At 34.0% G+C, this 14564-nt stretch overlaps 1 protein-coding gene across 4 annotated transcripts in view; it reads left to right on the top strand.

Annotated features, from left to right (window-relative positions):
• Window positions 1-14564, top strand: part of LOC107664246 (ralBP1-associated Eps domain-containing protein 2-like) — a 65374-nt gene that overhangs the window by 33697 nt on the left and 17113 nt on the right. For 2 of the 4 annotated variants that reach the window (XM_016454767.1, XM_016454764.1), the window contains exons 6-15: window positions 2917-3055; window positions 3146-3209; window positions 3292-3460; window positions 3629-3685; window positions 4534-4618; window positions 5019-5090; window positions 7728-7776; window positions 8864-9027; window positions 10372-10433; window positions 10783-10872. In XM_016454767.1, coding sequence (XP_016310253.1) covers window positions 2917-3055; window positions 3146-3209; window positions 3292-3460; window positions 3629-3685; window positions 4534-4618; window positions 5019-5090; window positions 7728-7776; window positions 8864-9027; window positions 10372-10433; window positions 10783-10872 — 951 coding nt within the window. The remainder of the gene's footprint in view (window positions 1-2916; window positions 3056-3145; window positions 3210-3291; window positions 3461-3628; window positions 3686-4533; window positions 4619-5018; window positions 5091-7727; window positions 7777-8863; window positions 9028-10371; window positions 10434-10782; window positions 10873-14564) is intronic. The other 2 variants (XM_016454766.1, XM_016454765.1) reach the window with 2 other exon arrangements.

The following is a 14564-nucleotide window of genomic DNA, read 5'->3' as shown; positions in this document are numbered from 1 at the left end:
TGACTGTTCTTGAATGGCCCAGCCAGAGCCCTGACTTAAACACAATTGAGCATCTCTGGAGAGACCTAAAAATGGCTGTCCACCAACGTTTACCATCCAACCTGACAGAACTGGAGAGGATCTGCAAGGAGGAATGGCAGAGGATCCCCAAATCCAGGTGTGAAAAACTTGTTGCATCTTTCCCAAAAAGACTCATGGCTGTATTAGATCAAAAGGGTGCTTCTACTAAATACTGAGCAAAGGGTCTGAATACTTAGGACCATGTGATATTTCAGTTTTTCTTTTTTAATAAATCTGCAAAAATGTCAACGATTCTGTGTTTTTCTGTCAATATGGGGTGCTGTGTGTACATTAATGAGGAAAAAAAATTAACTTAAATTATTTTAGCAAATGGCTGCAATATAACAAAGAGTGAAACATTTAAGGGGGTCTGAATACTTTCCGTACCCACTGTAGGTCATGACACTGCTTTTTAAAAGTGTATTTTTTTTGTTAGAATATCAGTAATAACAAGTCAGGGCACATACACACCATGCCCCGTATTTTGTTAGACATGCTTACAAAAAATAGATAAATATTAGGTAAATTGCATCCAAAATGATTACAGACATGAGCATAAAACATCAAAACAATATGAAGGGAAGAGAAAAACCTAAAAAAATCTGATATGATACTGTATCTTGTAACCTTTGTCAAGCATTTCTTAATTTCACAGTGAAGATTGAAGATCACATGACTGACACATTAATAGTAATATATTGAATAATAGATATGAATTATATGCAAGCTACAAGCTACAGTAGTGTGCGGTAGATTTTTTTTTTCTTCGTATTAAACATGCATTCAAAAAGCATTTCTACTGTGGAGAAAAAAAATATATATATATACATAAGGGAGATCCACAGGAAATATATACAGTCATGTGAAAAAGTTAGGACACCCTATTGAATTCCATGGTTTTCTGTATCAGGACATAATAAAAAATTATCTGGTTCTTGGCAGCTCTTAAAATTTGGAAAATAAAACTTCAGATGAACAGCATCACATTACATATCACACTGTGTTATTATTTAATTAACAAAAATTAAGCTAAAATGGAAAAACCATGTGTGACAAAGTTAGGACACCCTATGATTCAATTGCCTGTAGATCCACTTTTACCAGCAATAACTTGAATTAATAATTTTCTGTATGACTTAATCAGTCTCTCACATCGTTCTGGAGGAACATTTGTTTATGCACAGCTCTCACCACAGCATTTCAGTCAGGATGAGCTCTGGACTTTGACTGGACTATTGTAACCCCTTGATTCTTTTCTTTTCAGTCATTCTGTTGTAGATTTGCTGGTGTTCTTGGGATCATTGTGCTTCAATGATCAATATATGACCCAATATTGGCCAAGCATTAGCTGTCGGACGGATGCCCTCAGATTTGACTCTAGAATACTTTGGGATACAGAGGAGTTCATGGTCGATTCAATGACTGTGAGGTGCCCAGGTCCTGTGATTACAAAACAAGCCCAAAATCATCAGCCCTCCACCAGCATGTGTGACTTTTAGTATGAGGTGTTCGTGCTGAAATGCTTTTTAGGTTTTCACCAAACGTGGTGCTGTGCATTATGGCCAAAGGATTCGTCTGTTCAAAGGACATTGTTCTAGAAGTCTTATGGTTTGTTTAGATGCACCTTTGCAAACCTAAACCGTGCTGCCATGCTTTTTTAGATAGAAGAGGCTTTTTTCTGGCAAGACTTCCAAACATGCCATACTTGTCCCATATTTTTCTAATTGTACTATCATGAACTTTATCATTTCACATGTTAGCTGAGGCCCGTAGAGTCTGCGGTGTATCTCTTGGGTTGTCTGCCATTTCTCTGAGCGTTACATGGTCTGATCTTGGAGTGAATTTACTGAGACGTCCACTCCTGGGAGGATTGGTGTCTGTCTTGAATGTCTTCCACTTGTGAATAATCTTCCTCACTTTAGAATGATGGACTTCGTATTGTTTGGAAATGGCACTCTTCCCAGATTGATGGCAGCAACAATTGCTTCAAGATCATTGCTGATGTCTTACCTCCTTGGCATTGTGTTAACACACACCTGAAGGCTTCAGACCAGCAAACTGCCCAAACTTCTGCTTTTATAGAGGTGCTCACACTTGCTGATGATCAGTTAATCAAAGGCATTTGATTAGTAGAGCCTGACTGCTACTTAGCCTCTTAATTCCTATGTTAATAGTAAGGGTGTCCTAACTTTGTCACAAATGGTTTTTCCATTTTGGCTTTATTTTTGTTAAATGGCACGGTGCAATATGTCATGTGTTGTTGTTCATCTGAGGTTTAATTTCCAAATTTTAAGACCTGCCAAGGACCAGATCATTTTTTATTATGTCCTGATATGGAAAACCATGGAATTCAATAGGGTGTCCTAACTTTTTCACATGACTGTATATATATATATACCGGTATATATTTAAATCTCGAATTTCCTGATTATTTCTCTTATTTTTATTTCATTTTCATTTGAAAATATAAAACATCTTCAGTAGAATAAACTTACAAAAGGCTTACCTATAGTTGTGTATTATGTTTAATAGTAAGAGATGCTGAGAAAAAGTACCTGTATTTTGAAAAAAAAAAAAAAAATCTTATTAATGGCACGTTTCATAGATGGTATTTCAGAAATGTTGAGCTTTAATTATAATTTATTACATTCTGCCATGCAAAGGCTGCACATGACTTTTGATAAGTACAGTCCCACTTCAATTTGTTTTATATAAAAAGCATTCAGAAGCTCTTTTTCCATTATTGACTGATCAACAAGAGCCTGCTGTTTCCTTCAGTGAAAGGCATATGTAATTGGAAAATATTTTCATCTGCGGGCTTTCAGTTTTCCTCAGACAGTTGTTTTTCTGATTCAGGTTGCGTCTGTGGAGCGGCTGGTGGAGCGAGCGGAGATCGATTACTCAGACGAGCCCTGGAGGATCACAGAGGAGCAGCGTGAATACTACACCAACCAGTTCAGGAGTCTCCAGCCTGACCTCAATGCTCTCATCATGGGTAAGAGAGATCCATCTGAGATCATCTCATTCTGTTAGATTTATGATTTCATGTGGACACTTTTTAAGTTTGCATTGGTTATGCTTTCAGGAACTGTAGCAAAAAACTTCTTCACCAAGTCGAAGCTTCCGATTCCAGAGCTGTCTCATATATGGTGAACATAAAGCCTCAGTTCCTCTTAAACATACAGTGAACTATCTCTTTGTATTTAAACAATCTTGTTTGATGTCCTTCAGGGAGCTGAGCGACGTCGACAAGGACGGTGCTCTCACTTTCCCAGAATTCTGCACTGCCTTCCATCTGATCGTGGCCCGGAAAAATGGTTACCCTCTTCCTGAAACGCTCCCCGCCACGCTGAGACCTGGCTTTGTGGAACCAGGTGTGGTTGCAGTGCCACCATCTGAGGTATGAGATCTAAAACTCGGAAAATGCCTACAATATTTACACCTGAAGTATTTAATGATGTCTAGTTTAAAACTGTCTAGTATTTCTTATTCAGTATCATGTCCTGCAATTATGAGAAAATTCAGATTGACAAGTTTGAACTGAGCTCCAAATGGGTTTGCTTTACAGGCGACTGAACCTCTTATTGTTTTTGATGACAATATGATGCCTGGAGCCAATCAGCTCGTAAGAAGATCTTCATTTAACATTGATGCTGAGATCTCAATGTTCTGTACATTTCGTTCTGTCCTTTTTGTCTCTCATTCTCTCTCTTTCGATTTTCAATATTAAAACGCTTTACTGGCATAATGATCTGCACATAAAATTGCCAAAGCATCAAAACAAATAACAAGAACAGTTGCAGAGTGATGGTTGAAAATAAGTAAATAAATAAGATTTATTTCGTTTATTTCAGTTTTATTTTTATTTTTTTATTTGTTTAAGTTTTGGTTTTAAGTGTTTTTTAATATTTCTATTGAGATTTATTTTATTTCAGTTTTAGATTTTTTTTTTTTTTTTTATAGTTTTAGTATTTCAACTTAAACATTTTATTTCCATTAGCTGCCACTGAAATATATATATATATTTTTTATTTAAATTAATTTATATTATTTTGTCACTTAACAAAAAAAAATCAATTAACAGATTTTTTGTTGTTCTTGTTGTTGTTTTACAATTAACAACATTTTTGCTGTTGTTTTAGTTAACTATAAAATCACTGGTTTAATGGTTTATTGTGGTTTATTCATTCATTCATTCATTCATTCATTCATTTAGCTTTTGCTATCAATAACAGTCCCTGGTTGTAAAAAAAAACTTCACATGAATACATTTACTATATAAATATATAGTAAATGTATTATTGTGCAATTTTCTCTGAGAATGTCTGTTTGTCTGAAGGCAGAGGGTGCTAATGAGTCTCATATGAGATCTCAATAATCAAAAATCCACCTAGTCCATCCCTTATATCTGAGTAAACCTCTAAATGTCCTCATATCAGTCATTTTATGCTGGCTTTTCATTTTCCCAAACAGGAAATGGGTTCTGTTGACCTGCAGATGACCTCTAGACCAGGTGTGACCACTAAACAGGACACGAGAGATGAAAGCAGGAAACCGGGTAATGACTTTAGAGACAGATGTCAATAAGCATAAACACGATTAAAGGAAAAATATAGCTAATGCTTTTTATACAGTGGCTCAAAAAGTATTTGGACACTTAAAAATGTCTAAATAATAATAATAATAATACCTACAATATATCAAATGAAGTGCCTGTATTAAGTGTCAAACCTAACAAACAAATTAAGTGAGTGCATTTGTGTTTTAAAATAAACTGCTCTTGCTTTGATATTTTATAATTTAATGCAATAATAGATTTTTCAGTGTCTTCAGTGTGCAGATATTTTTGGGGCCCCACTCTTCCACACTTAAGAGGGAAAACCTGTAAACTTATTGATAGTCTTATGTAAATGGTCTTATTTCATTGTTCTTATTGTGTGTTTTTATTGCTGTGTCAGCAGAATTCAGCCCAAAGAGAATTCCAGACCTGCACGAAAAGCCAATACAGCGTGTCAGCACTTTAAAACCAGGTGAGTCACTGTCCTCAGGCGCAGCGGGCCGCGCACACGCCCCTGACCCACACCGAATAAACCAAAGCCTCTAATTTACCTGTGCTTTACCGTCTGTGTTCAGGAAACAATGAAAATTCTGTGGTCATTTACTCACTCTCATTTTGTTCAACCTGTATGACTTTTCTTTTGTGTAACACAGAAAGAGATGTGTAGCAGAAAGTTCCAGGTGCTCTTTTCCATATAAGTGCAAGTGAATGGATGCTGTCTAGCTCAAAAAATGTTAAAAATGCACTATAAAAGTCTCATGAAAGTTGCCCAAATGCACTAGATTTCAGGTCTTCTGAAGCAATAAGGCAGTTTAATGTAAAAAAACAGACCAACATTTGTTATTTACTGAAAATCTTCTGTACCTCAGAAGCTCGAGGTCGCTTATTTTCAAACTTATAGCACACGAAGATATGCTGTACCAGGTTTAAAATCAATCACACCAGAAACATTGTTTTTTGTGTCTCATGTAACTAACATCACACAGTATTTTGAATACATGAAAGTGCAAATGACAAATGCCACTTGCTTTGATATTTTTTTATCCAGTGCGGTGACATTTAGAGTCATTAATTAATATTTAGAGTGTCATTAAGTGTCAAACCTAACAAACAAATTAAGTGATTTTTTTTTAGTTAGTGCATTTGTGCTTTAAAATAAACTGCACTTGCTTTGATATTTTATAATTGAATGCAATAATAGATTTTTCAGTGTCTTCAGTGCACAGATATTTTTGGGGCCACTCTTCCATACTTCCAAATGCAATGTAAACTTATTGATATTGTTATTTCAGTATTGCTCTTATTGTTCACTTTTATTTCTGCCAGCAGAATTGAGCCTGATAGAGAATTCTAGACCTGCAGGAAAAGCCAATACAGCAGTACAAACAAACAAATAAATAAGATTGATTTAGTTTATTACATGTGTTATTTTAGTATTATGTATATATTATTATAGTATTTATTCATATTTTAAATTGGCTTTTATTTTTAGCTTTTTTTAGTTTGTTTGTTTGTTTTAGTTTTAAGGGTTTTATTCATATTTCTATTCAGGTTTAATTTATTTTAACAATTTTTAGTACTTCAACTTATTGCCTCCTTAAAGGAATAATTCACCCAAAAATTCTGATTTGCTGAAAATGTACTTACTCTCAGTCCATCTAAGATGTAGATGAGTGTGTTTCTTCATGGGAACAGATTTGGAGAAATGTAGCATTACATCACTTGCTCACCAGTGGATCCGCTGCAGTGAATGGGTGCCGTCAGAATGAGAGTCCAAACAGTTGATAAAAACATCACAATAATCCACACGACTCCAATCCATCAGTTAATTTCTTGGGAAGCGAAAAGCTGCGTGTTTGTAAGAAAAAAATCTGTCATTAAAGCGTTTTACTTTAAACCATTGCAAAATATGAGTCCATAATCCATAATAATGCTTCCTCCAGTCAATAACATCAATGCTGTCCAAACAATATCATCTGAAACAGGACAGCTGAATAGCTTGTTATATTCCTTATTTGTAAGTCTGCTAAATGAATGAATGCAAATGTGTATGAGTCATATGAGCTACTTTTGGGTGCTTTTTGAGCTCAAGGGTGTTTGTTCCCATTTATTTCCACTGTATTGTAAAGGGCAGCATGAACAATCTGCAAAACATCTACTTTTGTGTCCCACAGAAGAAAGTCATTTGTATTTGCCACAACATGAATAAATCATGACACAATTTCTCATTTCTGGGTGAATTATCTCTTTAAGTGACCCATGATAAGAGGAATCATAATTAAAAACGGACCAATCACTGCTGTCTCTTGGCAAATCAGCTCTTGTCATCATCAGATCAGGTTGAAGACACATTTAGCCAGTGTATCATTCTAGCAGAGGCCTGTTTGTTATTTTCTCTCATGATGGGTGTGATGTTATGAAGTAAAGCCTCTCAGCGCCTCTGGGTGTGGACACAAAGCCCGTTATATCCACAGCGCTGACCTTTTGTTCTAATATTTCATGCAGTCTGCTCTGATCCAATAACAGCTCATATTTATTAAAGTGCCCAGATCCCTGGGCGTTCACAAATAATCCTGCGTTTTATTACTTCAGTTTGAATGCAACATTGCTTCCAATATGGTTCTTATGAAATGCTTTTTTCTCCAGTGTTGGTAGAAAAGAGAATCCAAGTTGATACTGAGTTTTCGTCTATGCCCGGTGCATGATGGGATCGGAGAAAGAGGCCCGTTTGAGGTGTTAAATGCAGCTGTAGGTGTTCAAGGCCTGTTTCAGATGCTATTGTTTGGATAATATCGATGCTCTCGAGTGTGTTTGATGTTTTAGTGTTACGATTCAGTGTTTCAGTTGAGAAGTGGAATCTTTTGGCTAGAGTGAGCAGTTCAGTTTAGGCTTAAAGCTTCAGGTTGTGGCTTTGTTCTCTTGTAGATGACAGGTAAATAAAAGAAGAATACTTGTTTCATTTTTGGGGTGTTCTTAGTAAGTAAAGTACGATACCTTTGTTTGGCTTTTAAATGAAATAAATAAGGTTTCTCTTTAGAGTTTGGTCAGTTTTATTGCAGAAATAATACTTTTCCTGTGTAACTGTTTAATAACATACAATGTTTTACAGATTCTCCACAAGAGCTTGATGCAAACATGAAGTCAAGAACACGGCCCAGGTAAAACCTTTTTAAACTTTCACTACTGCTACACAAAGGTTTGTTTTGCTTTTTTTTGTTTTTGTTTTTTTAAATAAATTCATACTTTTATTCAACACAGACACATTAAATTTAAAGGGTTAGTTCACCTAAAAATGAGAATTCTGTCATTAATTACTCACCCTCGTGTCGTTCCAAACCCCTAAGACCTCCGTTCATCTTCGGAACACAAATTAAGATATTTTTGATTTTTGATGCATTCTGAGAGCTCTCTGACCCTCCCATAGACAGCAAGGGTACTACCACGATCAACGTCCAGAAACATAATAAGGAGATCGGTAAAATAATCCATGTGACATCAGGGGTTCACCGTTATTATTATTACTATTATTATTATTATTATTATTATTATTATTATTCATTGTTTTATAATTATATTAATTCTAACATTTTATAATAATAATAATAAAAACAATAATTTAATAATTATTATTTATTATTATTATTAATAATAATAATAATAAATTGTATTATTATTACTATAATACAATTATTATTATTCATTGTTTTATAATTATAACAATTCTAACGTTTTATAATAATAATAATTATTATTATTTAATAATTATTTATTATTATTAATAAATTGTATTATTATTGCTATAATAAAAAATATTATTATTATTATTATTATTATTATTACATGTATACAACCTAAGTATTAAAGAAACTGACATGATTTGTCAGATTATGTGGTTTGTTGTGCTTCTGCATTTCAGTGTCTTTTCTGGACAAAAAAAAAAGGCAAAAAAAGAATCCAATAGATTTCCACTTTAACAAGTAAACAACCTCATAGCAACAGTGTGGCACCCTAAAAGTGATGAGTTTTGCATGGACTAGCATCTTTTACAGTATCTGTACTACAATGTATAACTTTCCCAACAGAAAAGTACGAAGGAGTTTTTTGAAGTACCTAAATTACCATGTAAATACTATGGTGCTTACACCAAAGTATCATCTAAATCCCTCACTGTACCGTGGTACAACTACATATTGCTATTTATTTCTTACAGTGTAAAAGAGGTCTGTATGTGTGGTTTACCCACAGGTCGTATTCCAGCACCTCCATAGACGATGCCATGAAGAAGGTGGAGGAGCCACCCACTCCTCCTCCTCGACCCCAGAAGACTCACTCCCGCGCCTCCTCTCTCGACCTCAACAAGCTCTTCCAACAGAGCGGTCAAGGTTCTCGCCCATCCCAACATTCCCTGAGTATTTAACCGTTTACACGTACAGACTTTCATATGCTGAGAATACAAAGTACAGACATTGAGATATCTTACATTTATTACATTCATTTTAATTTAAATAAATATTTGACTTGATTTTCAATGCGGTATTGGCTGTTCTAGAGTTGTATTGGCGCATTTGACCGTAAAGCACCACTAACTGTGTGGATACTTTTGCAAATGCAGTAACAGGATTCTCTGAGAAAATATTGAACGTTTATTCTTAAAATGTATGAAGCCGCAAGTTCACAAAGTAAGAATAATACGCCAACCTACCAATTTTTGAAAAGAGCTTTGATAAGATGAGTATTTGATTGGAAAACAAATGATCTTTGTGGTTGTAGTTGTGCCTTGTCCGATGTCAAATAAAGTTCTGGTCCCAGTTGTGAAAAAAACATTGCAAGTTAAGTAAACCCTTAGTTAGTCTTAATTTGAAGGACATTATTATTAAGGGTTTTCTTAAGTTTGAAAGGTTTGTTGCAACCGGCTGCAGCTCTGAATGTTCAAATGTGGTGTTCACAGGTGAGGATTTGAGACACATAAACACATTCTGAGTCTAGTCTAAACCATATAAATGTTTAAAATAATAAAATGTTCATAGATCAATTTTGCACTGAAGCTATTACCACAGAGTCCATTGCTGAATTGTCATCATACTTCAGATTCTCAGCGAGTTTCTTGGCAGGCAAACAATTATAAAAATGGCCTAGGCTTGATTGTTAGTGCATTAAACTCACAGGCTGCATTTATTTAATCAAAAATACAGTAAAAGCAGGAATACTGTGAAAAATTATTGCAATTTTAAATAATGTAATTTTTAAAATGTAATTTATTACTGTGATGCAAAGCTGAATTTTCAGCATCATTACTCCAGTCTTCAGTGTCACATGATCCTTCAGAAATCATTCTAATATTCTAAATATTTCTGTGGAAACCGTGACACATTTTTAAGGATTCTTTTATAAATGGAAAGTACAAAAAAATTTATTTATTTGAAATATAAATCTTTTGTAACATTATAAATATCTTTACAGTCACTTCTGATTTACTGTCACTGAATGCAACCTTGCTGAATAAAAGTTTAAAATAAATAATTTCACTATATATATATGTGTGTGTGTGTGTGTGTGTGTGTGTGTGTGTGTGTGTGTGTGTGTATATATATATATATAATTTTTTATGTATTTATTTGTTTATTTTGCTACATAGCAGATGTGAAGTAATTGATAGTGTTGAATTGTGTTAATTAATCTTTACTAGTAGTAGCAGTTTTAGAGTGGCTGGGAAGGTTTTCTTGTAGCTTTCTGAATATCTTCTCTTCTCTCAGGTGCTAAAAGTGGATGGTTGCCTCCTCCTCCAGCTCTCCCTCCACGACCACCAGCTACACAGGTGAACCATTCAGCATCTGCTCATTTAGAGTGTTTCCTGCCTGGAATCTGTGTTTTAAATCATGGCAGCTGGTTTCTAGCTTGTCATTAGCTGTTAGACCTGCTTTCATCTGCCAAAACCCAACTTGACCTTATGCTGGTTTGTGACTGGTCAAAGATGATCTACATTTTGGTGCAATAATATAGAATGTAATTGATGTGCAGTTTCTATCAGCTGTTTTACTATGGTTTCAAACATGGCTCATTCAATCAGATTATAGGTCTGTTTCATGCAGTGGTTTATGGTTTTGGTACTTTACTCTTCTGTTACTGTGTTGTATAATAACTTGTGTCTTAATTCAATGTCTCAGATCTTCAGCTTCCTCCCTGGTTCAGAGAAGAGTTCCCAGAAGGCCATTCAGCAGCCAAACTTTGCAGATTTCAGCAAATTTAGGGAGGAGGTGAGTAGATGTACACATTGATCCAAGATTACAAGTAAGGCATTACTAGCACTCCTAAAAAACACACACAATTGATTAACCTCAGATGTGGGATCACTAAACTGGCATTGTATCAGCATGAACCGAATGTAACTTCTGATGTGACTTTTCCAAACTGAAACAGAATAATGCAAGGTGGAACTTAATTTTATAATAAATGGACTTGTTAAATGTAATTTTATGATAAGTTGACTTTATACGTTAAGAATGAGGACATTTTAATTAACTGTATTTTCAACATTTCATTTAGATTATTATTAGTTTTGTACTTAAGTATTTTGCATTGATTACAATAATTCCAAGATTATGAAAGAATTATGATTGTTTTGAATTAATTTAGAAATAATTAAATTTTTTACACTAAATGTATTTTTTAAATAAATGAATTGTGTACAGTAATAATGAGGACTTTTTAATTGATTTTAATTTATAATATTTAATTTAAATTATTTTTAATTTTGTAGTTAAGTATTTTGTACTTTGTACTATGATTGATTTGAATGAATTTTGAAATACTTATATATATATTAGGGGTGTAACGGTACACTTATTCGTACCGAAAATTTTCTTTTGGTCTTTTGGTTCGATACGCACGTGTATTATAACATTTTTCAGACAATAAATGCCGTTTTGGCGCTCTTTAATGTGGCGCGACAGATCGCTGTATAAACGCTTCAGTTCTGACGGCAGCACGGAGCGCGAGTGAGCGCGATCATCTCTTCCTCTTTACTACTAGTTTTAATGTGAAATAAACATGAATTAACATCTCATGCCGCATGTAATCGCACAATCAGTGTTTCACTCGCAGAAGGATTTGATTAAAATGACTTGTAAACAAAATGTCACGCAGCATTTAATTTACCTCAGGCAAGTCATCAGTGTCCACAGCTCGTTAGTTCACCAGAGAAATTAAGTAGAGATTTTCCACATTTCGCGAAATATTAGACTATGTACTCATTATATTTTACTTTAGGCTACCTTTCAGTGATGTCTTAATTATTTAGGCTATATTTAAATAAATCTTTTATGAAACAAGTCATGACAGTCACCGTGTATGATAAATGATTATATTTCAACAACAAATAGAAATTGTATAATTTAGAAGTTAATTTAAAAACTGCATTGAGTGCAATTTACATGTTTGCATACAATTTTTTAATTTGAGTGTTGATTATTATAGTTAAAAATAAATAGTAATTCAATTTAAGTTTGGGCTCTATTGTTAAGTGTAACCTTATAGTAGGCCTAATGTAAAAGGGCTCCCTATAGTTTAGAGCAGAGGTAGATTTTTATAGATTTTTTTTTTATTTTATGATGTAGATTTAAATAATTTTTTAAAATTCTAATTGAATTTATTTAAAGAAAGAGCAATGTTTTCAGTAAAACATTGTTTAATTAGAAAAAAAAATTGTTTAGTATTTTTTCCTCCTGCTGTACCGAAACCATACCGAACCGTGACTGGATTGGCCAAGCATGTCTCCAGACCTAAACCCTATTGAGCATCTCAAGGTCTCTAACATCCACCAGCTCCGTGATGTCGTCATGGAGGAGTGGAAGAGGACTCAGTCGCAACCTGTGAAGCTCTGGTGAACTTCAGGGTTAAGGCAGTGGGTAAAGGCAGTGCTGGAAAATAATGGTGGGCGCACAAAATATTGACACTCACTACTTTACATTGTAGCAAAGTGTCATTTCTTCAGTGTTGTCACATGAAAAGATATAATAAAATATTTACAAAAATGTGAGGGGTGTACTCACTTCTGTGAGATACTGTATATTATATATATAAGCTATAAAATATTATTATTATTATATAACTTATTTAAAGCTGCAGTCCGTAAGTTTTGCCTCTTTGTCGCCATCTCTGTTTGAAAACGTGGAATAGCAGCTGTGTGAGGAATTATCTAGCTTGCGCGGGTTGTGCAGCGGCTCGGCTCCAGCACGGATGAATCTAATGTTCTGAAGAGTATGTGTGGCAGTCAGTCACCGCACCGGTGTCGATATTTACTGTACTTCGCAATCACAGATTCTAGCCTACGTCTATATGGATCATTTTTAACCAAAAAAAGTTACGGACTGCAGCTTTAACTTATTTAATATATGGCTCAATCAGTGTTATTAGGTTATTTATTCCATTTATAAAAACTACATGCAGGGTCTCAGCCATGTTTGTGCAATTATTAATGTTCAAAAATATATGTAATTTACAATTTTTGTAAAAAAAAAAACTTGTTCAATCTATAAACTCAAATCTGCCAGTTTAATAAGGTTAGGCTCATTGAAATCGTGCACACCCACTCTTCCTGCTGTCTCTCATCGCTTATCTCTTGGTTATTAATTATGTATCCTCTTTGAAGAGTCTGAACTTCCTCTTTTCGGCGTGTGTGAACATGTCTGCAGCTCTTCAGCCGTGTTCCTGTCCATGATGTGTGTGTTCTCATGTTTCTGTGGCTGCAGGCTGGGAAGAGACGGCAGTTTCCCAGTTTAATAAGAGTATAAAGCCGCAGGAGCCCAGTGAAAACATACACACACACACACACTCATCAGCATTACACAAGCTCATGCGCTCACTGCTGCGGGCCGTTCTTACCTCAGCTTACATTACACACACACACACTGTTTTCACAGCACAGGCACCTGCAAATATCTGTGCCCAAGCCCTGTCTATGAAAGCTAATACTTAGATAAGATATGAAGATATGACCGTAAACTCTATATGAAGGGATTCTGGTCTGATCAAATACTCATAACTCAGCTGAAGTCCCTAAAAGCCCATTTAACCGTCTCGTACCACAAGCTTTCCTTCATTTTTATGGCCTTTTTACCCCTTTGTGCTTTTAACTTTTGGCTTCTGTAAAGCGGTGAGAGGGAATGTGATCGCTGTGTGAAATTAATTTGTCATAGTCGTGTGAGTTATGGGTTTCATGAAGTCATTATTGGACAGAGAAACAGTGTCTTAATCAGGTGCGATCTGACAAGTGTGTTTCTAAAATCCAGCAAGTCGCCTTTCCTAGACTGCATTTTGAAGACATCAGAGATATGTTCTTTAATCTCTAATAAATCTCCAATATCTCAATAATTGATTTGGTATTGATATTTCATGCATTTCTAAACTAAATCCAAGATTCAAGAGAATAAGAGTAACTGAATGTATTTTATTTTATAATAATAATGATGATGATAATAATAATTTTATAATAATGGACAAATTAAAATCCATCCAAGATTGTGAGAGACTAATAGGTTATTTATTTATTTATTTATTTTTATTGTAGGAGTATTGAATAAAAACACTTAATAAAAATAAATAAATAATAATGGACTTGTTTTTGGAATTGTTTACCTTAAAGTTTTTGTATGTTTTTTTTTTATATTCTAAAATAATCCAAGATTGTGAGTTAATAGTAATAAATAGGAATTATTTAATTTTTTATATATAATAACATTTATTTTATTTTAAAAATTATATAAAAAAAATTATCTAAATAATAATGGACTTTTGAAAGTTCAAGATTTTTATTTATTTATTTATTTTTGTATTTTCTTGTCATTATTAAAATAAATCTAAGATTGTGAGAGAATAATAGTAAAATTATTATTTTAATTTATTACATTATAATTATAACAGCATTATTATTATTATTATTTAATGTAAT

Source organism: Sinocyclocheilus anshuiensis, unplaced genomic scaffold, assembly GCF_001515605.1.
Source record: "Sinocyclocheilus anshuiensis isolate Anshui unplaced genomic scaffold, SAMN03320099.WGS_v1.1 scaffold67, whole genome shotgun sequence".
NCBI classification, from domain to species: domain Eukaryota; kingdom Metazoa; phylum Chordata; class Actinopteri; order Cypriniformes; family Cyprinidae; genus Sinocyclocheilus; species Sinocyclocheilus anshuiensis.
This window is presented reverse-complemented; position numbering and strand designations above follow the sequence as displayed.